Below are 26,343 nucleotides of genomic sequence, written 5' to 3'. Positions count from 1 at the left end.
GTCAAGCATGCTCTATCTTGTCCATCTGTGAAGTTGTCTCGAATTGTTTCAAATCCAAAAAGAACCATAAATTTTGCTTCCTCCTCTCAAGTCGTAAGTCGTAAATGGTAACTGCATCCGTGTCGCCGAAGCTATAAAAGCGATCGGAAATAATCAGAAACGTTTTCCTTTTGTTTTCATAAAAAGGGGGTAAACGTATTTAAAAAATTCATACTTATAAAATTAACTATTTAGTGTTAACTTCAACGTGAATGGTAAAACTTTCTAAAATAAAATCTTATATGCGCGAATGAGAGGTGTATAAGTGTTACTCCCTCCGTTTTAGGTTATAAGATGAATTCCTTCAAATTGACCAAGTTTATAGAAAAACTAGTAATATTTTCGATCCAAGATAAATTTATTATAAAACTATGATTAATTATTAATTTAATAAAATTAATTTGGTAATGTAAATATTATTATATTTGTCTATAAACTTTATTAAACTTGGAGCAGTTTGACTTTAATCAAAATCAAAACATCTTATAACCTGAAACGAAGGGAGTATTTATCAAGAGAGTTGTTGATTATGTTTAGCCATGTGGCTTTAAAGTGGGGTCTAAGAATAAGTTTAAACTAAAATGATAAATTGAACAACTAATATGAACATATTAAAACGTATAAACTGAGCCACTTTAGATATTCAAAAAAAAATCCGTTGCTTTTTTCACCCCTACTCAAAACGACAGATCCGTACAAAGCCCGACCGAGCCATTCCGACTCGCGCTGGGCGAAACCGGTTAGCCCCAGCCGCTCGAGCCCACCACCGGAGGCGGCCCGTCTCGTCCTCCCCGGAGCCCCGAGCTCCGCTCCGTCCATGTCGCCGTCATCGTCGTCGTCGCTGATCCACGGCATCTCCATCTCCGTCTCCGACGACGAGGAGGCCTCGGGGAGGGTGCGGGTCCGCGTCCGCCGCAAGCGCCACCGCCACCCGGCCTCCGCCGCGCGGCGCCGCCTCCTCCGCCGCGCCGCGCGGCTGTGCGCCCCGCTCCTCCTCGCCACCCTCGCCGTCTCCCTCCTCCTCTACGAGTCCTACCGCCTCTCCCCGTCCTCCCCCACGCCGCCTCCGGCGGCCAACCTTACCCGCGTCGACCACACCGGCGCCGTCCGCGCCGCCGATGGCGCCCGGAAGCGTGAGTTTATGCCCGATCCTTAAACCCTAAATTGGCGTGGATAAAACTTCGTCTTAGTTTGGCTGTTCGTTTGATACTCGGATTCAACGATGTTTGGATGTGAACTGTGGATATATACTGTATTATATTGACATCTCAGTTTGTATTGTAGTGAAAATAGTTTTTAATTAGGCAATGGTCGTAGCAGCAGAGTATAATGTTGACCTGCTTAGTCTGACTGTACTTTTATAAAATACTCGAATAGTTAAAGAGATTATGTTTATTTCTGCTTTGCATTATGTGTTGTCAATGGTGTCTATTTGCAATGTATTGCCTAGCGGCTCTAACGTGGTAAATAATTGCAAGTTGGTCAATAAGTATCTAACAGAATGACTAAGCTCATCAATGTGAAGTATGGAGTCCCGACTTAAGCATGAAATGCGGTAGGTTGTGACTGGAGGAATGTCAAGCTCATTCTCTTGAGTCGACTTGAGTGTGCATTGTTCAGTTTTAGAGATGAGGAGTTGATGGAGGGTTTCACTGAAACAACATCAATCAACTAGATGGGTTCTTCATGGTACTACTGCACAGTAGTACTGGTAAATTTCTACTACTAGTATTTATAGCTTTCCTAGATCAAGATTTTGACCAATACTTGTTTTAAGTATCTGGGTTTCCAAGGCTTGAGATAAATTTCAGCTTGACTATAACCTAGTGTCTAGCTGATGCTGCTGATGCCCTGATTTACTAATTTAGGGAGGAGGGAATTCCATAAAAGAGGATAAACTGCACCTGCAATCTCTTATCTGATAGCATTTCTACCCCATGTATTCTTCTGATCATTGTAAATTTAATTTCCATTTCCTTTGGCTGCTTTTGTTCATTTACACTTCGATAAAATGTGGTTGTTAAAAACACATGATTTGCTAACGAATCAGTGATGTTGCATTGACAGCATGCTTGAAGATTCTTGGTCCTGAGAAGTTGCAGAATCTGGAACTTCCTGAAGTTCCTGAACAAAATCTGTCAGTCCAGAAAGTGGTGTACAAGTCCAGTCTGCTGCATCTTGGTGATGATGATTCATCTCGAACAGAGATATCACGTTTTAACTCATTCACAGGATACCAGACTCTAAATGAAAGAGAAGAAAGTTTCAAGGTTTTGTTTTGGCCTTATTTTGTTCTTGAAAATTATGCAAACTGTGTTTTAGTTGCTCTGAAACTTCATCAGAATTGGTGCTACATGACGTGCAATAGAATTACGGCAATATTGTTTATTACCTACCACTCTCATGTTATGCTTTACACTGACTTCTACAGATGAAGGAACTCACAACTTTGCATTGTGGCTTCTATAACGAAAATGGAGGGTTCAAAGTTTCTGATGTTGATAAAGATTATATGAGGTCTTGTAGTGTCGTTGTGGCCACTTGTGCATTTGGTGGAGGGGATGACCTTCACCAGCCAATAGGAATGACAGAAGTATCTATAAAGAAGGTTTGCTATTGTCTTTTGTTCGATGTTAGTTTATTCTGGTCCTTTCAGGTTTGTTCATACTTCATAGGCACTTAGTGTTTTTCTAGGTTTGCTATGTTGCATTCTGGGATGAAGTCACTCGTGCAGCTCAAGAGGAGGAAGGGAACAAGATTGGTGAAAACCTCATGATTGGCCTTTGGCGGATTATTCTTGTGAGAGATCTTCCTTTCTCAGATCAACGATTGAATGGGAAAATTCCCAAGGTATCATTTGAAAACTATGTGTAAATTATCTTCTTAGCTGCAGGATAATATTGGCTCAACTCTTCATATTCAGTTTTTTTTTTCATATTCTGGTAGTCCGTGAAAAGAAAGATTCTGAGGGAGCTTATCGTAGGAATATCTTAGTTTTGATGATGTCAATGTAGGATATTCATTTTGCAAAGCTGATTTCCGTTTTGGTGATTTTTTTTTTCTCTTCAGCTGATAAGTCATCGCCTTTTCCCTATGGCAAGATACTCAATTTGGGTGGATTCAAAATCTCAGTTTCGGAGAGATCCACTTGGAGTCCTTGAAGCCCTTCTGTGGCGTTCAAACTCTTCTTTAGCATTATCTGAACATGGAGCTAGGAGTAGTTTGTATGATGAAGGTAAAGCAATTGTTAAGAAGCACAAGGCAACTCCGGAAGAAGTTAAAATACAATTGGATCAATACCGACAAGATGGCATTCCAGATGAAAAACGATTCAATGGAAAGAAAGGTTCGCTTCTAGTCTTCTTTTGGTGTGCCTATTTTTATTTCCTTCTTACAGTTGTACCATGTCTTGCATTTGTATAATATTCCAATTTTGATTGGCACTGATCTAATGTTTTTTTTTCCAATTTGGTTTTTTTAGTTCACATATCGATATACAGCAACTTCTACATGGCTATGTAGCTATTTTTTTTTTTCGTTGGATCACCATCTTTAAACACTACTCACACTCAACTAAGTCTTAATTCAATACTAATCACCTTCAGAATTCAGATTCTTAGGTTATGTTCTTCCTCATGTCCCAGTTAGTGATCTTTCTATCGTGTAACATAAGATGGTTTGCCATTCATATACTTTAGTTCATTTTGTGAAAGAGCTCCACCCAGCTCTACTCCCAGTTTTGGTGGAGCTGAAACTGTTTGGCTGAACTCCAGCTCCAGGAGGGGTGGAGCTGGAGCTGTGCCAAACAGGCCCTTTATGTGAGAAGTCATTTCTATAGCATTTACAGTGTGGGCCAGGAAATTAAAATGCTGGGGCTCACTTAAATAAGTAGAATAACAGCCGGTGTTGTAGATAACTTTGGTTGGTGTTACTGCACAGCTGTAGTTGTGCAAAAAGCATAAGCTATAAAGTTGGCCAGGCTGCATGCGTTTAGCATAAAAGCGAGCTCCTTTCTGCACTTGAACCAGTGTCCAGTCCAGTGAGGCAGTGATACAGGACACGGCATGTCTAAAGCCCAGTTACCCCACAGGTGGGCTAAGTAGAACCAGAACCACCGCCCAAAGTAACATAATGTTTCGCCTCAAATCATACTTGTCCGAAATGAACAGATATGTCCTTGCAATTGCAAGTGGTCCTCTGAACTGATAAGTTAGTTAATGAATTTTCTGCCCTTTTTTACAGCTCTCGCAGAAGCTTCAGTTATTGTGAGGGATCATGCCCCTTTGACCAACCTCTTCATGTGCCTTTGGTTCAACGAAGTGGTTAGGTTCACGTCCCGGGATCAGCTGAGCTTCCCTTATGTGCTGAGGCGTCTAAGGATGCCTGGTGTCCACCTGTTCCCGGTGTGCGCCCGCAAAGACCTTGTTAACAGCTTCGGGCATAGGCGCAAGGCGAAGCCTCTTGCCAGGGAGCGAAGATGAGCTTCTGAAACTTACTCTACACTGCAATTTTGGTAATGCAAAGCATCGATCAGATTAACCAGCTTAGTCTGCAGTTGTTATCCCATTCATGAACTCTTGTGTAGATGAGTAGATGATGCTAACGTAGACAAAGGAGCACGCACTCATTCGAGGTGCGTATCTGCTGCTAGTGTTTATAAGTAAGAGAAATGGTTGTAACCATAGTCGTAGAAATGTTCCGATAGAAGAATTCGTTTCTTGCAAGTTGCAATACGATACTGTTCATTGTTTGGCACTTGCAAACGTCGACTGTAGTAGCTCTGTTGTTTATGCAGATACAGCCGTTGGAGGATTTCCGGTCGATTTTGTCCAAATGTGTTCGCCGAGACAGGGTTCAATAAATACCCTGAACTTTACACATACCTTTCGGGATAGTGGAGTACTGTACTACTACTGCATGTACCTACCTATACTCATCAAGCGTCTCTCTGCCCAACATGGTGGTGTATATGCAAAAGTGAGAGGCTGACATGAGGGAGGGGTACACCGTCACTGCGTGCCAGGACGCATTTATCATCTTCATTTACCCGTGTGTATCTGAACTGAAGAAGGTTGGTAGGCGAAGTGAATGCCTCTGTGTTCTGTGTGTAGTGTGTGCCCGTCTATGGAATGGGCGTGCAGGGAGCCAGAGAGCGTCTGCTCGCTTTGCCAAACGCTTCCAGGCAAAAACTTCTGCTGGACCATGGCGATAAACTTCTGCAGGACCATGACGTTCTTCTGATTGAGACAATGTCCTGTTCTTGTTACTGTACTCGGTGGAGCAGACGTAACAGTGGACGTTTTGATGAGCTACAGTTGAGAGATCGTGTTCGGTGTTCCGTCCTCCCTTCCGAGGAGGCACATTTGCAAATGATTTGACGCTTCCTATTGCCACATTTGGGAACGTGATAGTGATACTTCATACTACTAATTCATACTTCATACTACTAAGGCTGTGTTTAGATCCAAAGTTCCTTTTCCATCACATCAACCTGTCATACACAAACTTTTCAGTCATATTATCTCCAATTTCAACTAAAATCTAAACTTTGCGCTGAACTAAACACAGCCTAATTCATACACTTGGAGTACAGCAGTAGTAGTAGTACAAATTGCACCAAAAGCAGTTCAATTCCTCAGCTTTGACTTTTGACGCCTTTCTTTTTATTAGTATTAGTATTTCTTTTGCCGTCAACTAGTGTCATGGGTGATCATGATTCATGAAAGGATGAACTCAAAGGAAGTCGCCGGTGGGCGCTGGTGGCCGTCGAATCCAATGCCGCTTTGGAGAGTTCTCTCGCACTGTACCAAGTGCCACCACCACGTATCCGAAGCGTCGGCATCCCAAGTCCCAGAGCCCACGCACGCACGATCCTGTTTACTACCAGCAAATTTATCCACAAAACGCTCGTCTTTCTGGCACAAAAGATGGCTGCGAAACTCGGCCTTTCGCCGCTTTTCCCCTCTCTTTTTCCTGCCATTTTCTTCCGTTGCGTCTTGCGTGCAGCAGCAGCAGCAGCAGCAAAGCCACACAAGGTATCTGGCTTTCCCTTTGGCTCTTCTCGTGTAACCTTTCTCTTTAGATTTCTTTCTCTTCTCGCGTTTCTCTGTCTCAATCGCCGTGTAAAAAATGAGTAAAAAGATTAGCCGCACGTAGCAGCACTGACCCTTCGCTCCGCTTTTGCTACGGGAGAAGCGAAGCAAGCCCAGGATTCGCGGCCGGTGTGCGTGTGTGAGATACGCCGTGTTCTTCTCGCAGTCGCAGGCAGGAGTAGATTATGCTGGCGGTTTGGTCACTTTAAAGCAAAGCGACGTGTGTTTGTGTTGGTAATTGTGATGGGTTTGGAGGCTTTCTGTCATCAAAGCGTATGGTTTTCTGCGTCAAATCTTCCTTCTGACACGGTTTTTTTTACTTTGGAGTACAGTAACTGCTTATGTACAGTAAAATATTTGGGGATGAGATGTTCATTGGTGCAGCTTGCTTGAAAACCAAGTACTGTACTGTTTTTTCTGCGTCGAGAAACCGGTTAGCATTAATGACAGCATACTCAGATGACAAATGCATTCATATTTTTCAGCACTTCTGTCTCCCCTTGATACTGTAGCTGTTCAAGGGTGAGTTGGGTAGGTTACTGTTCTTGAGACTTCACAAGATCTGGTGACCAGGTCATGACACATTGACACTAAATACATTCGTGAGCTGGTTTATTTACACCTTAAAGGCACATGCTCCTATTACATGATGGAACTCTTCATGAACGTAGGCCCCGTTTGGCACAGCTCCAGCTCCCAACTCCAACTTACCTAGAGCTGGAGCTGTGCCAAACGGTACAAATTCTTTGTTTTTTGGAGCGGAGTTGGCAGAGCAGCTCCACAAATTTGTACTACGGGGATGGAGCTGGGTTTTTGCTGCTCCACAGCTCCACTCCACTTCAAAAGACCCACTACCCTTTTAAATTTTGATGTATTTACACAGAAATGCCATTGAACTACCCCTAAACTCCTCCTCCTCCTCCCATCCTCTCTCTCCTCTCCCATCTTCTCCGGCAAGATTCGGCGGCAACCGGCGGCGGGCAGGCTGGCGGCGGCGGAGCACGGGCTCGGCGGCGGCGTGCGGGCTAGCGGCGGCGCGCGGGCTCGGCGGAGGCGTGCGAGGTCGGCAGCGCGGGGGCTGGCCGACGGTGCGCGGGCTCGGCGGCGACGCGGGGGCTGGTCGGCGGGCGGCGGCGCAGGGGCTAGCCGGCAGCGCGCGACCTGGCGGCGGCACGGGGGCTGGCCGGCGGCGCGCGGGCTCAGCGGCAGCGCGTGGGCTTGGCGGCGGCGCGGGGGCTGGTCGGCGGGCGGCGGCGCAGGGGCTAGCCGGCAGCGCGCGACCTGGCGGCGGCACGGGGGCTGGCCGGCGGCGCGCGGGCTCAGCGGCAGCGCGTGGGCTTGGCGGCGACGCGGGGGCTGGCCGGCTGGCGGCGGCGCGGGGGCTGGCCGGCTGACGGCGGCGTGCCGCTTGGCGGCGGGGATTCTTTTTTTTTTCTTTTTTTTTCAGATCTGGAGCTAAAAGTTTGCCAAACACTTTTGATGGGTCTGTAACTCCAATAGGAGCTAGCTCCAACTGGAGTAGGAGTTTGGAGCTGGGAGTTGGAGTTTGGAGCCCTACCAAACGGGGCCGTAGTACTATGCACTCGTAGTAGTAGTAATGGCCAAGAACACCTAACACAGCAACAGTGCAATGCACTCGTCGGTAAAAAGCTGAAAAGAGGCTGTGAAAGTTAGACCACCGTGGTGATTAATCATCAGCTAATGGTAGCATCTTTGCATCAAAGAGTATATCCAACAGTATCCAACTATCAGTAGTATCCATGGTGGTCGTGGACCTTTGCTCCCAAAAAAAGACATTGGATTCGCGTGTCTTTTGACCTTGCAATAAAGAACACAACAACACCCGGGCTCGCTGGCCAAGACCAAGAGAGCAGAAGCAGAGACCTTGGGTTTTGGAGAGACCCAAAAAAATGAGATGGACGGACGGATGGATACCGATGGATTTGATAGAAAGAAAGAGCTGTCTCTGCAGTGCACACACACATGCATCTTTTGGGATCTCAAGAAGATCCATGCATGCAATGCAACGATGCAGCAAATGAGATGCATTTGCATGTGCCAGTGGCAAGCAAGCAAAGGGGCAAAGCATAGTCTACTCCATCTCCATGTGACATTTGACATTGGAAATCAAGATTCCAAGCTCCATCACACACGCCCTGTGACTACGAGCATGTCTGTCTGGACTGCCAGTCTTGTTCTTGTCGGTAAAGCAAAAATGAATCTTTTTTTTCAACACTCTCAATCTTGCTGTTTGCACAGTGATTTAACTTAATCACTGATGAGAGTAGTAGAAGTACTAGTAGTACTCCCTCCGTCTACTAATATAAGGGATTTTGACATTTTGCTTGTACTGTTTGAGCATTCGTCTTATTTCAAAAAAAATTGGAATTATTATTTATTTTTTTGACTTACTTTATTATTCAAAGTATTTTAAGCACAACTTTTCGTTTTTTATATTTGCACAAATTTTTTGAGTAAAACGAGTGGTCAAACAGTGTAAGTAAATTGTTAAAATTTCTTATATTATAGAACGGAGGGAGTATCAAAATCTCTTATATTATGGGATAGAGGGAGTACTATAGTGGGAATAGGGTGAACAGTAATGTAACATGAAAATGCTTACTCAGGATTTTGGTGCAGGGTGAGATGTGATTAATACTTTAATCATCATGTGATGCAGTGGCCAATCATGGATGGATTGACTTGGACATGCCATGTGGTGGCTTGTGAAAAGATGGCAGGAGCACCAATCCATCAATTCACAACCCAAGGAAGAGCAAGAGGAGCAGTGAGTGATGTACACTCTGCAATAGCTGACCCTGGAGAAGCTGGGCCTTCTTCCATGGTGGCAGCCATTGCCGGATGGGGAGCAAAGCAATGCTGGTTTTGTCCTCGTGTACATTAGGGATGGGCAGTTTGTAATAACGTGATGGTACTGTGTCCAAAGCTGCAGATTGGCCATGGTATTGGCATGGCATGGCATGGCATGGCTTGTGTGTGCCTAATTTAAGAAGCGCATGGAAATCAAACCAAAATTTGGCACGGTTCAATTGTTCAAAACTTGTCTGCCGTCTGGATGTCATATAAAACAGGGCACACCAGTATTTTCATTCAAGTGGTAGGCAACAAGAACATGGCATGTAAAGGGAGTTAGTAGAGCGTTCTCTATTTTATATATATGGCCGGACACAATGAGATGATCTCGTGGCCATCTGTTATAGTACTAACCATTTGTTAGATACTCTGCGAGATGAAAGTTATTGGTTCTCATGTGTAGCAATCATAAGACATTCTGCACACTATTCCTCTTTGCATTAATCTATCTATTATATTATTAAGACAACCTTGAAAGAAGACATTACGTTTGTTGTGGGGGCTATAAATTCTCACATTAATCGGAGAAAGAGAGAAAAATTCTAAACCGTTAGATCGTAGTGGATCTAAATTATAACGGTGTAGATTGATAGCTATATATATGTAGTGCAATTGTAGTTTTTAAATTATAATAAGTTGTAGATGAAATATAGTAATCTACTACTCATATTTGGAATCAGGCAGATTAGAATCGGAATTTTTTTCTTTAATGAAACCGTTAAGGAGTAGGATTGCAGCCGCGTGAATTTTTCCTGTTCTTTAATGAAACCGTTAAAGAGTAGAATTGCAGCTGTGCAGGAGCTAAGTGCTGACCGGCCCTTCATGCTCTGCTCCTGTGCTTATTAGAACTCTAGATTTACTGTGAAAAGCAGAGGCTCATGGCAAACTAATCAGGAGTAAACACACAAGCCATTGTTGGACCATGCATCTTCCGAGTTACCAGTTGGCATCTGGCCAAAGCACATCTTCACACATTAAGCTTTATATATTACTTGCTAAAATAATTTTAGGACATCATCTTTTCACTTATGCTTATACTTATCAGCCAAAATTTAAATTTTCAACTTTAAATATAAAGCTGATTTAAAGATTTTTTTTCATCGAAGTGTATTTTTCAGCTTTTGCTTTTAAACAACCTTGAAAATATAAAAATTTTATTCACAAATTACTTTTTTTTTGCAAATATGTCGTTAACGATGGAACCGTTAATTGTTTGTTAATCTTAAAACATGTATATATGTGAAAGCATCCTATCAATCCACAGGTCAGATTAAAAAGGGACAATGAGGATATACATTATGTTAACAGAAGCAAAAAATATCACCAAGTTTGATTTGGAGTTCTAGAAATATCATATTAACAAAAGAAAACAATAACTATTTACACTATTAGATTATGACAGATCTAGATTATAATGGTACAGATTAATTGTACTATACGAAGAAAATCTACACACCTACCAATGTATTGCATATAAAAGAAATAGCAGATTCTAAAACCACACAATTATATGACAATTCGATTTAACATGCCTAATAAAGAATAGTAGCGGTAGACATTCGAGTGGAGTGGTAGCATAGGAATAGGAAGTGGAGGGACAATAGGGAATATAATTTTGAATAATATAACTTTGTTTCGACGCTAGCCATACAATTGTGCGGGCCGCTCAACCTTAAAAGGAGTCACCATATTCATCATGGTGGCTAAAAATTCTTATATTAATAGGAGAAAAAGGAAGAAAAGAACTCAACTAATAATATACTAAAGACTACAAGGTCCAATTTTCAAAGGTTTGGAACTTCTAAAAAGTAAAAAAAAACTAATAATAATCATGTTCGATTTTAAAATCTCAATGACAATAAAAAAGGAGGCAGTGGGCGAGCCATAGAGGAGTACAATGGCAAAACCGCTGATGGTTTGGCGGGACTTCTAGAAAGTAAAAAAATGAACCCGGACGATAATTATGTTCAAATTTTAAAAACCCAATGACAATAAAAAGAAAAGACAATGAATGGGCCATAGAGGAGTATAATGGCAGCGTTTGACGAGACTTCTAAAATTTATAAAAAGAAACCCAACAAGACAATAAACTCTAAAAATTATTTGATCCAATTTTTAAAGGTTCCAAGGAGAATAAATAAAAATAGTGGTAGATCGAGCAAGTAAATAAAGAAGAAGATGACAAAAGTAAGGGATAGCAACTGATGTAACGTTTAAAAACTATATAACTATAAACACAGGGATGATAAGGTTTGGTCTTTCAAAGTCTTAAGACAACGAGATAGCTATTTAATAAATTTTAAGTAAAATCATACTAAAAATATATGATTTTGTTTAGGTGCTAGCCGCGCAATTGCGCAGGCCACCCAGCTAGTTAGCTTGAATTGACAGTGCTTCTCATATCTTTAATTAACATCGTCTGAGTTGTGCAAGCTATCGTTAAATAAGTTATCGATCGGGGATGTCACACGCCACGGCACGCATGTGGAGCCATGACCTTGAACCCTAAGAACGGTGTGAAATGCCTACTTGAAATCTACTATGTTCATTTTTTAGGTTTCTCGTTATAAAAGTGATTTTTAGATAAGATTTATACTAAGTGATGAAAGAGTAGTAATTTGCATAAGATGATGGACTGGGTTTTTCACCTTTTGGTTCTTTTAGAAAACTTATTCTATAAATAGACCAATAAAAAAACTTATTTTAAAAGTGGACTTTTTCATGGCGCCGGTCCAACATGACGGCATCTATGATCGTTGGCATCGTCCCCCTCATCCCTAGTTGGAAGCTAAATAATTTAAAGAGAGACAACACCAATATCGTTGACACCGAGGGTTTATTTGTACTTTTTTTTAAAAAAAACTATTTGTAATAAAAAAATATTTATAAACAGATCAACCTTCAAATTAGTGACTTACTCTATTAGCATCGTTATATTGGACCACAACATTAATGAAGTTGGCGCCGTGAAATGTTTAATTCCTAAAATAAGTTTTTTTAGTCTATTTGTAGAATAAATTTTTAAAAAAGACCAAAAGATGGAAAATCAAAGAAGGATGGACAACACATCCAATTCATCGTACTCCAAGTAATAGTAAATGCTTGTTTTTTCTACAGAGTCTCAGTACAAAATCACTTGTTAGCGATTGTTTAGTTTGGTAAAGTAACAAATGTCCGACTGTCCGATTCAACATGAATACTCAAATTTACGGCTAGTTATCTTTTTTCCACACGAATGCTAGGAGACGGGATACCGTTGCCCTAACAGGATAGCTTCCCCTCCACCTCCATCAGTTGCAAGAGCGCGAGGCGCAATGGCCGAGCCGATGGCGGGGGCAGAGCAGCGGCGGTGGCCGGAGCTAGAGAGCGGGGGAGGGGGTGGCGGTGGTGGCCGGAGCCGAGGGAGAGAGCGACGGCGGTGGTCGGAGCCGAGGCGCCGGTGGTTGGAGCAAGAGAGCGGCGGGATGGGGCGGCGGCGGTGGCCGGAGCCAGAGAGCTGAGGGAGGGGGGCAGTGGCGGTGGCGGTGGCTGGAGTCGAGGGAGAGAGCGGCAGCGGTGGCCGGAGCCGAGGGAGGTAGCTAACAACGGTGGCCGGAGCCAGGGGAGGTAGGGGCAGCGGTGGTGGTAGCCGGATCCAGAGGAGGGAGGGGGTGGCGGTGGTGCGGCCCGGAGCCGGAGGAGGGAGCGGCGGCGGTGGTTGAAGCTAGGGAGGAAGGGGTGCTGGGGTGCCAGTGGTCGTCGCGCGTCGACGTCGAGGTATGTATCGTGTGATACCTAGTAAGTATCGCATGATACCTGGCAGGTATCGCGCGATACTTGATAGGTATCACCTGATATATCGCAAGTATCACCTGATAGGTATCGCGTGATACCTAATATGTATCACCTGATACCTCGCAAGTATCGCCTTCTATGTGGCAAGAATCGCATGATATCTAATAGGTATCACATGATACCTCACAAGTATCACCTGAAACATGGTAGAATCGCCTGATACCTGTTAGGTATCACTTGATACCGGATATAATATCTAACCGGTATCATCCCGTTCGAAAACAAGATTATGTTATATAGCAGCACTCTTTTTCCAAGTAATATAAGTATATTTATACCGTTAAAGTCGGTATAAACATTTTTATTTACCTTTTGATGTGTAATTTCATCTGCACGAACGAACCAGGCCGTGGCACATGTACAAAGCCGCCATCACCACAGAAGATCAGCAAAAGCCTCCCACTTTCCGCTTCCCCCCCCCCCCCCCCCCCCCCCCCCGGCCACTTTTCCCTGCACGGCCAAACCTGCCTGACCTACCACCCCCCAAATCCCATGCGCCCGCGACGCCCCAAACCACACCACCACCAACCGCTCGCCGCCGCCGCGCGGCTGATTATTCCTGTGACAAACCGAGCGGCGTCTCGCCGCAGACGACAAGTGCTCGCCTCTCTCTCCCGTTGCTTTCCTTCCGAGAGATGCTACGTACTACTACTCCGGTAAAGTGCCAAGAGACGACGAGGAGGGCGTTGGATTAGCGAGAGAACAAGGAGAAGCGCCCAACAGGAGAGGAGCTGATATCCTTTATCCTCCTCCTCCTGCTTGCTTTCGTCCCTTTTGAGGATTGTTAGTGTAGCAGTAGTACTTGCTTTTGTTCCATTCTTTAGGGTTTGTGCCCCTAAAGAATGGCTTAAACATTCTTTCGGCAAATGCGTGTGCTCTTGTCTTTAATGACTGTTTGTCTTAGCAGGGTAGGAGTAGGTTCTAGCCTTTTGTTCCTGTAGTTTGTACTACTACTAGGATCATTTCAGGTTTGGGTTGCTTTTTCAAAGACAAATTGCGTGAAATATATTCTTTTCTGCATGTTTTGTTTATTAGTGTAAACATTATTGTTTGCATGAAATGTTTACAGTGTCACATTCAGTACTGTTTTCACAAAAAAATTTTACCTTAAGAGAATAAGAGTTTGTATCTTCTCTTTGAAAAATCGTACAGAGGATCATGTGTGCATCTCTTTTTTTTTAATGTTTTGTTTAGTGTTCAAATTGTTGCATGAAATGTTTACAATGTCACATTGGGTTCTGTATAAAACATTATTTTAACTTACAACTACTGCATCTGTCCCAAAATATTTTTGAATGGAGGGGAGTATCTCTTTTTATTTTACAAACAATTATGTATACAGCGGCATGCAGACTCGAAAACTGTACTACATTTTACGGATTGGCAAGTGCCAACCTTTGGGTAATATAGGTGTTATGGTACATCACGATTGCTTGAGACTCAGGAGTCAGGAATTCAAGATAGCTGCACCAACCCATTGCAAATTTGCAATGCAAAAGGAATATATGAGATGGTTGGTTGCATTAGTGATGAGTTCCCTTTACTTCCAAATGCCAACCAATTTTAGTTTGTACAATCAATGTGTGGTACTATCACGGGATAGTATATGTAGCGTAAACCTATAAACTATTGTAGGATACACAAATGGATGTCTGGAATTTGTTCACGTCCCCCTGATTAATCTTTTACTTCTAGATTAAAGTATGATTATTTTTTTATTGGCTAAATCTCAGATGATAATTTGTGTATCATATAACAGTTTTCAGGTTTGTATTACATACAGATGGTTTGCACTATATATTTTCTCCGCTATCGTTGTGTCTCTATCTCCAGGCCATTTCTAGTCTTCTCTACATGAGCCAATGGGAAGTTGGCTTGCATTGAAATTTGCATCATTGTTGACCATAGTGGAAGGACGAGTGAGTATTAACAAGTGGACTCATTAGTCATTAGTCATGGTGGTTAGTATGCACGTACGCTGATTAATTTGAAACAAACCAATAATGATGCCCTTCTCCAAATGGCACTGCAGACTACCTGCTCTCGGCTCATTTGCTGGTCTGTCAGTATCATAAAACAAACTCATCGCAGGGCAGAAAAAACTATTATGGTCACAAAGATTTCTGAAGAGCTATGTCAGGCACATCTGGAAACCTGCCTGTTCCATTAAGAACCCCAAACTCCAAAGTGCAATTTCAACATACTACTAATATTCTGATGCTGAAATCCCTCAACCAAGTTTGGTAGACAATAACCTAATTTAACAATGCTGATGTTTTGTCGGTTAGGTATGCAAGCTTGGCTCTATTAGCAGCTGGATGCAGTAATCCTGAGTTAATATAATCCCACAATCTTACTGCTGCTCACAACCCCAAAAACTGTTACTCGAGGTTGGTTGAGGTAGAAAGCCTAAGACACATATAACCAAGCTGATGTTAGAAAAAAAAAAGCTAACCTTTTCCTAGTTTTGCAAGCTGCAGAATACAAAGAAGCCGGGAGGGATTAAAATTTTCAGACCTGTGGATGCAAAAAAGGTACAGTGATTAGTGTATACTACTACTACTCCATTTATCCAGCAAAGAACCAAGGGAAAAGTTGTGCGTGGCATTTTCACGAGATGTCACAGTCAACGGCCTTTTTGCAGGCGCCCTAAACACTAGTGTGCGTCACTGGTTGTGGCTGTGCTGTATATAACGCAGAGTGCGGGGTTTCTGCAGAGCTGGAGTGGAGAAAGGAGAGACCTTTCCATTCCCTCTCTGAAAAAACAACAATTTAGTTTTTGACCTGAAGGGTGGTAGTAGTGGGCTAGTTGGCGGTAGATGGCATTGACACTGGTTGCCAAGCACAGTGCAGGTTTTGTTGGAGCCTAGTGTGGCTTCAGAGCTCAGAAGCAGCCACATTTCTGCATTCTTGGATCATTTGGAGCTCTCCTTGTTTGTTGTTGGGTCTCTTCTCTTTCCTGCTTCCGAGTTCTGTGAACCAGCCAACTAATCTCTGTAAGTTCTACTATCTTGTTCTTATTTCTCCTGCTCCTTTGCCCCCAAGGATATGGCTACTACTGCTTGATGTCCTGTTGCTTAGAGTGTTCTTGGCTGGTTGCTTTCAGTTCTTGATTGGTTCATACCTTGGTGCCAAGAAATGGAGGTGGAGGCGATGGAGAAGAAGGGACACAGAGCCTTTGCTAAGGCAATTAAGTCTTTCGGTTCTTCAGAAAGGCACAAGCGTTCTAAGAGGTTTGTGTCTTTGGATTTCTTATGCAAAGTTCTCTGTTTCTGTTGTTACGAATGCTAATAACGAGATCTAGATGTTTTTCTATGGCAGTGATCTTGAGGATATGTGTGCTAAAGATGCGCTGTATGCTTCAGATAAAACATGCGTTCAGCCTAAGCCAGTGAGTTTATTTTCTGTTCTCTGTTCTCTGTTCTGTCTTCCACGTTTTTCTACTGTATTCTGCAGTAAATGCATAATAGTTCTGCATAGTTTCAGTAATTTTGAGCATTCTGTGTTCTGGTTTACTCAGGATGCTGTAAAAGTTAAGGTAAAAAGTGATATCAACGCTGAAGTGCAACCTGGGAGAGGAGCGCAGAGCTTCTTGAGAAAAGAGGTAATGAGTGTAAAATTCTATTTTTCTTCATTGATTTTATCGCCAACCTGCCCTTTCTGGACTTAAAAATCTTTTTTAGTAGGAAAAGAAAAGAATCACATTTCAATTACAGACAGGAGGTTGCATTTCCTTTTTGTATCTCCATGCTTGCCAAATGACACTTTTTTTTTAAATTTTCGTTTTTGGCCGAACAATGCAAATCCTTAAACAGACCAGGTTTTTTTTTGTTTGTTTTACAAACAAAGCATGATTTTCCCAGTGAAAAATAATCCTGGTAAAAATTTCTCTGCAAATGGTCTAGGATAATGTCACTTTTCTGCTGAATTCAACATAGTTTAGACTCATCATGACGGCCTGATGCAGATTCTCCAGCTAGAAAAGCACCTCAAGGATCAGCAGGTCATGCGTGGCGCCCTGGAGAAAGCTCTGGGACCGAACGCTACTGCTGCTCCAGTCAACGTATCAAACGAGAATCCAATGCCAAAGGTAACTCCTTTGCCTAACCACATGAATGAGAATTCACCAATTTTAAGTTTTTAACCCCTTACCTGAGCAATACTGATCTGAAGATAAAATGGTTTTTTTTTCAGGATGCCAAAGAACTTATCAGGGAGATTGCTACACTAGAGCTTGAGGTGAAGAACATGGAGCAGTATCTCCTTACCCTGTACAGGAAGGCCTTTGAGCAGCAAGTGCCCACATTTTCCCCTCCTGACCACCGGGGAGCTCCGAAGCCGCCGGTACCGGCGATGGCGGCAGTGAGCTCGCAGCCTGTGCAGCTGCAGAAATCACCCAGTGTCAAGGCATCTCGCAAGAACAACAGAGCTGACGCAATGCTGCGATCCAGCTACCCGCCACCGTCCCGTAGGACGTTGAACGATCCAGTGATGACGGATTGCTCTACGTCGGGTTGCTCTAGCAGGCTAGGTGAATCTGATGTTCTCCGGTGCCAGTCTGCGGTGTCGTACCGCGGCATTTGTTCGTCCAGGATTTCACCATCGGAGGACAGTCTTGCGAGAGCTCTTCGGTCATGCCACTCTCAACCTTTCTCATTTCTGGAGGTAATGATTCACACTGCATTTTTTTTTACTAATTACAAGTCCTCGTGCATGATAAGAAATGATGGGTACAGTGTGGTTATGAGATTATGCGCAACATAACAGGTTGTGAAAGTTTCCGTCTGGACCTGTATAAGATTCTAAGTTGCTTGTTTTTATGAATTTTGTGAGCAGGAAGGAGAGAGTACTGCAGCAGGAGTGATAAGCTTAGCAGAGTATCTAGGCACTAATGTAGCTGACCACATTCCTGAAACTCCCAACAACCTATCGGAGGAGATGGTGAGATGCATGGCAGGGGTGTACTGCAAACTTGCAGATCCCCCTTTGGTTCACCACGGCTCGTCGTCTTCGCCAACGTCATCGTTCTCCTCGACGAGTGCGATATCCCCGCAGTATCTGGGGGATATCTGGAGTCCCAATTACAAGAGAGAATCTACTCTGGACTCTCGTTTGATAAACCCTTTCCATGTTGAGGGGTTGAAGGAGTTCAGTGGACCATACAATACAATGGTTGAGGTTCCACTGATTTGCCGCGATAGTCGGAGGCTAAAAGAAGTTGAGGATCTGCTCCAGACTTACAAGTGAGCTGTTCTTTCTTGTCTCTGTTTGGTGAATGCAGATATTTTTCTTATATGTTCAATGTCCTAATACGATATACTGAATTGTATACTTCAGGTTGATTTTGTACCGGTTGGAAACCGTCGATCTCAGGAGAATGACGAACGAAGAAAAGATTGCATTCTGGGTCAACATACACAACGCCCAGCTGATGCATGTAATGCTTCTACTGTTTCAGTTCACTACAAATTTCTAGCATTGTCTCAAGTTGTTTTTTTGTTAATGGGTATAATTTGTACTACCTCCACAGGCTTATCTAAAGTATGGCGTCCCACAGAACAATCTGAAGAAGACATCACTTCTTGTTAAGGTAAACATTTTCCTTTGTAGAATCAATGGAATGCACCTTTCGTGTACTTAATTCAGACGAAGTTTCTTCTTTCCCTGACATCTGTTCACCACAGGCTGCCTGCAAAATTGCTGGACGGAGCATCAATGTAGCTGTTATCCAGAGCATGGTTCTTGGATGCAACACATACTGTCCTGGACAGGTAAAGCAAACATGATTATTAGGTCAAAACTAGTTAAAAGTGTAATATTCACACTGTACTGATTATATAGCAAGCATGCTAATTCTATGTGTTGTTCCTTTTAATGCAGTGGTTACGTACTTTGCTTCACCCAAGGATCAAAAGCAAAGTGGGCAAAGTAGGGCATGTGTGGCAAGCCTTTGCCGTTGCACAATCAGAGCCTCTTTTACGCTTTGCGCTTTGTTCAGGAAGCCATTCTGATCCCGCGGTAAGCTCATTGCGTTTTCTCAAATTGGTGTCATCTTCATTGTACCTCGATCTATTTTAAACTAACCAATGCTTCCTTTTATCAAGCCATACTTGAGTAATTCAACCCTTTTTAGCTTTTAGGCACAAATTCGGTATGAAAAAGTCTCACGTGTCCTGAGGAAATCATACCCTGACACATTGTCAAAACATGCTAATGAAATGAAAACCTTTCACTGATTGGGGAATATTGTTAGGAATCATTCAATCATTCTCCATGTTTGGAATCTCTCACCAAAGTTACTGCAGGCATTATTACTTGGTGGTGCCAACTACTGCCAAGCCAGTCAATCCCCTTTAGTCACAATCATCTCACAAACTCCTCTTTTTCTGCAGGTGAGAGTGTACACTCCAAAGAGGCTGTTCCATCAACTGGAGGCTGCCAAGGAGGAGTTCATCCGGGCAACGGTGGGCATCTGGAAGGAGCAGAAAATACTGCTTCCAAAGCTCGTCGAGGCGTATGCGAAAGACGTCAAGCTCTCGTCGCAGGGCCTTGTCGACATGGTGCAGCGCTACCTCCCGGAGAGCTTGAGGATGGCAATGCAGAAGTGCCAGCAGAGCAGATCCAGCAAGATCATAGAATGGGTGCCTCATAACCTGAATTTCCGGTATCTGCTGTCCAGGGACCTGGCATTTCCTCACCTGAACTGACTAATCTTACTGCTCTCTGCTCAAATAGGCTGTGAAATGAGCTGAAGTATATGCATTGTATCATATAGATTTAGACGTAAGGATTGTGTAGGGTTGATGTGTGAGTAGTGTTTATCTTTGCCTGTAAAAATTTTTGTAGATGAACAGTAAAAGGGGAAGAAATGAGAAAGAAGCATCCTTTGGTTATCTGACAATTTCGGTATGTTGTGTCATTGTGTGCCATGTTAAGCCTCTTTGTGTGGGCCGAAATGCAGGTTTAATTTTTCGGCCATGTTGGACTGACTTGATTACATAGATGGGCCAGGACTTTTGCCCATCCAAACAACCAAGGTTCAGACCATTTGATAGCTGACAAATGTTTAGGTAACAATAATCTATTTGGGCTAAGAGAACACCACATCGGGGTTTTTTTTTTTTGGCAGTTTCAGAGCTGAAGATTCCAAATGAACACTGGGCTATAAAGAAAGCTACTATCTCAATTCAGAGCACATTGGACGGTGTGTTAGCTAGAGATTGGAGAATACATTTTGCTCTCTTGGTAGATTAATCGATTGATTATTCTTTTATTCAGATGAGTCTGTTGACTCTTGTGTTCTGAACTTTTGATCCACATGCCATTCAACAATTTCAGTTTTTGAAGATGCAAAAGGCACAAATAGAAGTTATGAGCTTAGGCAGTGATTTGGCAGTTGGTAGCACACCATTTCTTATACTTTATAATAGTAGTAGTAGTATCATTTATATTTACATTTAAATCTACCTACATTTTCTTCTCATGTTTTTGGCGCCTAAATTAACCGCACCAAGAACGGACGCAGGCTGGCTACCGTTGCTACACATCACAACGCAAGCGCAAGCTCAAAGCATCACAAGGATTCCCAGCCGTCCGATCGAGTTGGGCCCACCCGTCTCCCCTTGGCGTGGGACCCACTGCCAGTGAGACAGTGCACTGATGCTTCTCGCTGTCTCGAGGTCGTTGGCCATGGCGGCGAGGCCGGGGCGCTCTACTCGGACTCCGGAATGGCGGTCAGGTCAGGAGAGAACTTGCTCGCCCTCACGCCTCGCGACGCCACCCGCCGCTTCCGCGCCACCGCCGGCTTGGGCGCGGCCGCCGCCACCGCCGTGTCATCCTCCTCGGGGAGCGGGAACACGAGCGGCGCCACCGCGCCGCGCCGGCGACGGCCTCCCGCGGGGGAGGATGCCGCCGCCGCTGCGGCGGCCTTGACGAGGGCGGCGCTTGCCTTCACCGCGAGCGCGGCGACCTCCTCGCGGGTAAGGCTGCGGCGCCGCGCCTCGGGGTGGAGCACGAAGTAGATCTGCCCCGGGCGGAGCTCCTCGTCGCCGGGCACGGCCACGACACGCCCCTCAAACCCGACCCCATCCGCGTCGCAGAGGAACCACCCCTCGCCAGCCTCCTCCAGCGCCATCGCCGCCGTGGCCGGCTGCGAGTACTCCCTCAGCTCGCCGCCAGGCATCACCACCCTCGCCGTCGCCGCCCCCTCCGCCACCGCGTCGCACGACACGCAGATGCCCATTGCCGCAGTATGAAATTCTCTTTCCTCGATCGGTTTTGCTTTGCTTCTGACGCTGGGGTGGATCGCTGTGCCGCGCCTGTTCGATCGATCTTTTTGCTGCCGTGGTCTGTGCCGGAGACGGCGACGAGGGTGAGGAGGGTATATATAGCGGGGGCGGGAGGTAGATGACGAGGGTGAAGTGTCGTGTAGGCGGGAGTGGGGGCAGCACAGGCTGGAGGTTCGTTGCGGGTTGCGATTTGGCGGGGTTTTCTGGGTAAACGTGGTCAGAGGATATATTATCTGAAGTTTCTGTATCCTGATTAAGCAGAGGGTGTTGTTGTTGCGATTATATTTGGCCAGCTAGATTAGCTTTGCCGGTCAATTGCACGTACATGTACGTTGGGCTCGGATTGGCTGGATAGGATGGCTCTGTATACAGGGATGTGGATTTTTCATCCCTCGAGGCGACGTCTCCTCGATATTTATATATCATCTAAATAGTTATCAAATTTTTTTAAAAAAATTAATAACATAGATTAATACGAAATATATCACTCCACAAACATATAAAACCAAATTCATCTTCTACTAGTTGCAACAAAAATAACAAATTAAACTGAAAATAGCTATCGCATATTCGCAACTGTATTTATTATTTTTTTTACAACTTATAGGAGTTGAATTTAAACTTAAACTTGTATGTTTGGGAGTGATATATTTTATATTAGTCTATACTGCACGACACTATCAAACGAGGACAAGAGCGCAGGGTGGTTCGCTGCCGTCAGATTCAGATCTGATGGTTGCAGATCACGTGGATTATACTCTCTCCATGCTCCATTCTGCCCCCGTTATTTTCAACTTGCACTTATCGGATTATTTTTATCAGTTTTATTTTTAAAATCTATTATATTATTAAAGGAATAAAAAAAGGAGCCTCCACGTTCGCTCTCATGGTCTAGAAATTCTCACATTAATCGGAGAAAAATAAAAAGCAGAGTCCATATAGAAATACAATTTAGAAATAGCTGAAATTCGGAATTAAAAAATAAGGAATATTAGAAGAGGAGACTATAGTCCATACAGAAATACAATTTAGAAATAGTTGAAATTCGGAATTAAAAAAAGGAATATTAGAGGAGGAGACTAGAGTCCGTATAGAAATACAATTAGGAAATAACTGAAATTCAGAATTAAAAATAAGGAATATTAGATTAGGAGACTAGAGTCCATATAGAAATACAATTAGGAAATAACTGAAATTCAGAATTAAAAATAAGGAATATTAGAAGTAGAGTATAGAATCCATATAGAAATACAATTAAGAAATAAATAGAAATTCGGAATTAAAAAAGAAGGAATATTAGAAGTAGAGTATAGAGTCCATATAGGAATTTAAAACTAACTAAAATTCGGAATAAACATAATAAAATGAAAAGTAGTGTTTAGAGTCCGTATAAAGATACAATTTACAAATAACTAAAATAAAAAATTAAGAAAAACATGAGAAGAAGAGTTTAAAGTCAATATAGGAATACAATTTAGAAGTAACTAAAATTTGAAATTAAAAATTAAAGAATATTGAAAGATGAGTTTAGAGTCCACGTAGAAATACAATTAGAAATAATAAAAATTCAGCATTGAAAAAAGAAATATTAAAAGACGAGTCTAGAGTCCATATAGGAATATATATAATTTACAAATAACTAAAATTTGATATTAAAAATAATTAATAACTAACATGTATATAAAATACAATATGATTATTACACATTAGTAGTTTCGTAAAGTTATTGCAAAATTTAAAATTATATTGTCATTGTAATATATTTTAATAATATAATGAGAAAACATATATGCTATTATATGAGAGAAAATATAATGAAGTTACCCACGCAATCTGTGCGGGCCACCATGCTAGTTAATTAATTTAATCCTACAATCGAGTAACTATCCACGACAATAATCCAATGAATAATTTGTTTCAAACGCTACTTTAAGATGACGTTTCACGGAGGCACCTAAAAACTTTTTTCAAAAACATATCAACCAATGCTAATTTTGGTAGCAGTATGTGCAAACAACACATGTAGAGTTGTCTAAAAAAATCTTCGATACTTAATAACACACACTCCGAATATCTAGCCTGACTAGCCGGAGTAATTTTTTTCGGACACGCAAAAGAATTACATGCACGTCAGTATATTAGAAGAAATAGAGTTTTTGTTACACAACGCAACCGACCAGATCGATTGTTGCCGATTACAGGAAAAGGATTTTGAACGGAAAAAGTGAGTTAAAACTAAGAGCAGATTACCCCTCTGAATGTACCGAACTCACATTATTTGGAGTGGAGGCATTGCTATTCTTACTCCTCTTTTACCTACTAGGCCAGTCGGTCAAAGACAGTGTTATATGGGTTGGGAAAGTCTTTAGTCCATTGGCAGCAGAACAAAAGCGAGCGTAGACTCTTGTTTTGTATTTAGCCTCCTTCCTAATGTATGTACCGAAGCAGGACGGACGGAAGGTGATAGAGTTACCTTGCTTCCTAAGTAGCCCTCTTTCTCCACAACAAAACTAAAAACAAACAATGAAAATGACTTGAATATTGAAAGTAGCAAGGTACTCCACTACGGGTACGGAGGCCAGATAGAAGGATTGAAGAATCCTGATGTGCAGTTCCGGGGAAGTGAAGAAGGACTTTGCCTTTGTTCTATTTTTTTTAGATTTGAGGAATTCCTCATATCCAAGTCTACTCCGGCCCGGAGAAAGAAGATTTCTTTTCTTTGCTAATTCCTCTCAATGAAATTTGCCATGTTGCACTAAGTTACTTACGGATGTATGCATGCAATCCGGGAACACTTTGGGGTGAACACCCATCCGAACAAGTAGGGTCAATAGTTCAGCATTTAGGCCGTAACATTTAGCAAAAAACTAATCTTAAGGTCCTGTAGATACTAGTGCAACATTCCCTATTCATAGATCCGCGCCCGCCTTTATCGAGTTAGATACGAAATTATCCATCTTTGAAACTGGTATTAAGGTGGTCGATCTTTTAGCTCCTTATCGGCGTGGAGGAAAAATCGGACTATTTGGGGGAGCTGGAGTAGGTAAAACAGTACTCATCATGGAATTAATCAACAATATTGCTAAAGCTCACGGGGGCGTATCCGTATTTGGCGGAGTAGGGGAACGGACTCGTGAAGGAAATGATCTTTATATGGAAATGAAGGAATCTGGAGTAATTAATGAAAAAAATCTTGAGGAATCAAAGGTAGCTCTAGTCTATGGCCAAATGAATGAACCGCCAGGAGCTCGTATGAGAGTTGGTTTGACTGCCCTAACTATGGCAGAATATTTCCGAGATGTTAATAAGCAAGACGTGCTTCTATTCATCGATAATATCTTTCGTTTTGTTCAAGCAGGATCGGAGGTATCTGCCTTATTAGGGAGAATGCCCTCTGCAGTGGGTTATCAACCTACTCTTAGTACAGAAATGGGTTCTTTGCAAGAAAGAATTACTTCTACTAAAAAGGGATCTATAACTTCGATCCAAGCGGTTTATGTACCTGCGGACGATTTGACCGACCCTGCTCCTGCTACAACATTTGCACATTTGGATGCTACTACCGTACTTTCCAGAGGATTAGCTTCCAAAGGGATTTATCCTGCAGTAGATCCTTTAGATTCAACCTCAACTATGTTACAACCTCGGATCGTTGGCAACGAACATTATGAAACTGCGCAAAGAGTTAAGCAAACTTTACAACGTTACAAAGAACTTCAGGACATTATCGCAATTCTTGGGTTGGATGAATTATCGGAGGAGGATCGTTTAACTGTAGCAAGAGCACGAAAAATTGAGCGCTTCTTATCACAACCGTTTTTTGTGGCAGAAGTTTTTACCGGTTCTCCGGGAAAGTATGTTGGTCTTGCAGAAACTATTAGGGGATTTCAACTAATCCTTTCCGGAGAATTAGACGGCCTACCCGAACAGGCTTTTTATTTGGTGGGTAACATCGATGAAGCTAGCACGAAAGCTATAAACTTAGAAGAGGAGAACAAATTGAAGAAATGAAATTAAATCTTTATGTACTGACTCCTAAGCGAATTATTTGGGATTGTGAAGTGAAAGAAATCATTTTATCTACTAATAGTGGCCAAATTGGCGTATTACCAAACCACGCCCCCATTAACACAGCTGTAGATATGGGTCCCTTGAGAATACGCCTCCTCAACGATCAATGGTTAACGGCGGTTCTGTGGAGCGGTTTTGCCAGAATAGTTAATAATGAGATCATCATTTTAGGAAATGATGCGGAACTGGGTAGTGACATTGATCCGGAAGAAGCTCAACAGGCACTTGAAATAGCCGAAGCTAACGTGAGTAGAGCTGAGGGTACGAAAGAATTGGTTGAAGCGAAGGTAGCTCTCAGACGAGCTAGGATACGAGTCGAGGCTGTTAATTGGATTCCCCCATCTAATTGAAGACAACCCAACGGTTTAGTTGATACAAAGAAAAAGGGAAGAGGGGTAGAAAAAATTATTAGATAGCGAAGCGAAGTAGGGCCAATGCTATCTAGTAATTTTTCTACCTACCTACCTACTATTGGATTTGAACCAATGACTCCCGCCGTATGAAAGCAATACTCTAACCACTGAGTTAAGTAGGCAATTTATCACCACAAAGGAAGACCCTTTACTTCGATCGATTATAGATCGAATCCTTTTTATAAGCAAATACCGCTTCGTTATTGGTATGTTATTATAGTAAACAGATCAAAGGATATCCTCTACTATTAGAGAATATTCATCTTGACAAGAAATTCTCTATATATTAAGATATCTCTGACAAGGGCTATAGCTCAGTTCGGTAGAGCAACTCGTTTACACGTGCGCCAATGCTTTTCAAGGGAGCTTATTATGCAATGAACATAGTGGATCTTCTTGCAAAATCAATGTCTTACTTCATGGATTCGAGAGAATAGGAGAACAGTCGCCTGACAAATAGTTGGTTCAGTCCGATTCAGGTACCAATCCAGGTGCCTAAACAAATAGAACCTTTATTGATTTGCTAGTTGATAAGGTAAATATCCAGCCCACTAAATGCTAGGCTTAATGAGGATAAGGGCCTCCAAAAAAATTCTTTTCGTTCTATGAACTTTAAGGTGTATGAAGTCTCATAGTCAACTCTTGTAGCGGAACGATAGAGACTCTATTTCACTTAGGTTGATTTAATTTAGGCCGGAGGCAGACCTAAGTCAAGGTAATCCTCCTTTGAAA

The 26,343-nt window shown here is 42.7% G+C and overlaps 4 protein-coding genes and 1 long non-coding RNA gene across 7 annotated transcripts in view; 4 read left to right on the top strand and 1 right to left on the bottom strand.

The window, feature by feature from the left end:
• Positions 1–747: 747 nt before the first annotated feature.
• Positions 748–4,860, top strand: LOC9266933 (probable hexosyltransferase MUCI70). 3 transcript variants are annotated; one of them, XR_001544194.3, is made up of 7 exons: positions 748–1,172; positions 2,107–2,309; positions 2,471–2,647; positions 2,734–2,889; positions 3,109–3,385; positions 4,282–4,672; positions 4,835–4,860. XR_001544194.3 is itself a non-coding variant. In XM_015773202.3 (7 exons), exons 1-6 carry the CDS (start codon positions 857–859, stop codon positions 4,518–4,520), a joined length of 1,368 nt encoding a protein of 455 aa, XP_015628688.1. In that variant the 5' UTR covers positions 748–856; the 3' UTR covers positions 4,521–4,552; positions 4,835–4,860. The 3 variants fall into 3 exon arrangements, 2 of the variants coding, with proteins under 2 accessions (XP_015628688.1, XP_015628687.1); XM_015773202.3 differs by having other exon boundaries at positions 4,282–4,552; XM_015773201.3 differs by having other exon boundaries at positions 4,282–4,860.
• Positions 4,861–5,771: 911 nt separating this feature from the next.
• On the top strand, positions 5,772–9,428 carry LOC136355611 (uncharacterized). The gene is made up of 2 exons (XR_010739932.1): positions 5,772–6,074; positions 8,812–9,428. It is a non-coding gene; the product is annotated as an uncharacterized lncRNA (long non-coding RNA).
• Positions 9,429–13,438: 4,010 nt separating this feature from the next.
• On the top strand, positions 13,439–19,740 carry LOC4334246 (uncharacterized). The gene is made up of 14 exons (XM_066308404.1): positions 13,439–15,229; positions 15,320–15,373; positions 15,693–15,835; positions 15,946–16,072; positions 16,161–16,230; positions 16,360–16,443; positions 16,807–16,929; positions 17,034–17,504; positions 17,676–18,082; positions 18,177–18,276; positions 18,370–18,429; positions 18,524–18,610; positions 18,720–18,857; positions 19,232–19,740. The coding sequence occupies exons 2-14, from the start codon at positions 15,363–15,365 to the stop codon at positions 19,544–19,546; spliced, it is 2,136 nt and encodes a 711-aa protein (XP_066164501.1). The 5' UTR covers positions 13,439–15,229; positions 15,320–15,362; the 3' UTR covers positions 19,547–19,740.
• Positions 19,741–20,224: 484 nt separating this feature from the next.
• On the bottom strand, positions 20,225–21,349 carry LOC4334245 (uncharacterized). The gene has a single exon (XM_015776623.3). It carries the CDS (start codon positions 21,079–21,081, stop codon positions 20,551–20,553), a length of 531 nt encoding a protein of 176 aa, XP_015632109.1. The 5' UTR covers positions 21,082–21,349; the 3' UTR covers positions 20,225–20,550.
• Positions 21,350–23,897: 2,548 nt separating this feature from the next.
• Positions 23,898–26,343, top strand: part of LOC112938260 (ATP synthase subunit beta, chloroplastic) — a 2,654-nt gene continuing 208 nt past the window's right edge. The window contains exons 1-2 of the mRNA XM_026023936.2: positions 23,898–23,928; positions 24,006–26,343. The exon at positions 24,006–26,343 is cut by the window's right edge and continues 208 nt beyond it. Coding sequence (XP_025879721.1) covers positions 23,898–23,928; positions 24,006–25,138 — 1,164 coding nt within the window. The 3' untranslated portion in view covers positions 25,139–26,343. The remainder of the gene's footprint in view (positions 23,929–24,005) is intronic.

Source organism: Oryza sativa, chromosome 3 (assembly GCF_034140825.1).
Source record: "Oryza sativa Japonica Group chromosome 3, ASM3414082v1".
In the NCBI taxonomy this organism is placed as follows: domain Eukaryota; kingdom Viridiplantae; phylum Streptophyta; class Magnoliopsida; order Poales; family Poaceae; genus Oryza; species Oryza sativa.
The sequence above is the reverse complement of the archived record's forward strand: the minus strand, read 5'-3'. Positions and strand labels throughout refer to the sequence as shown.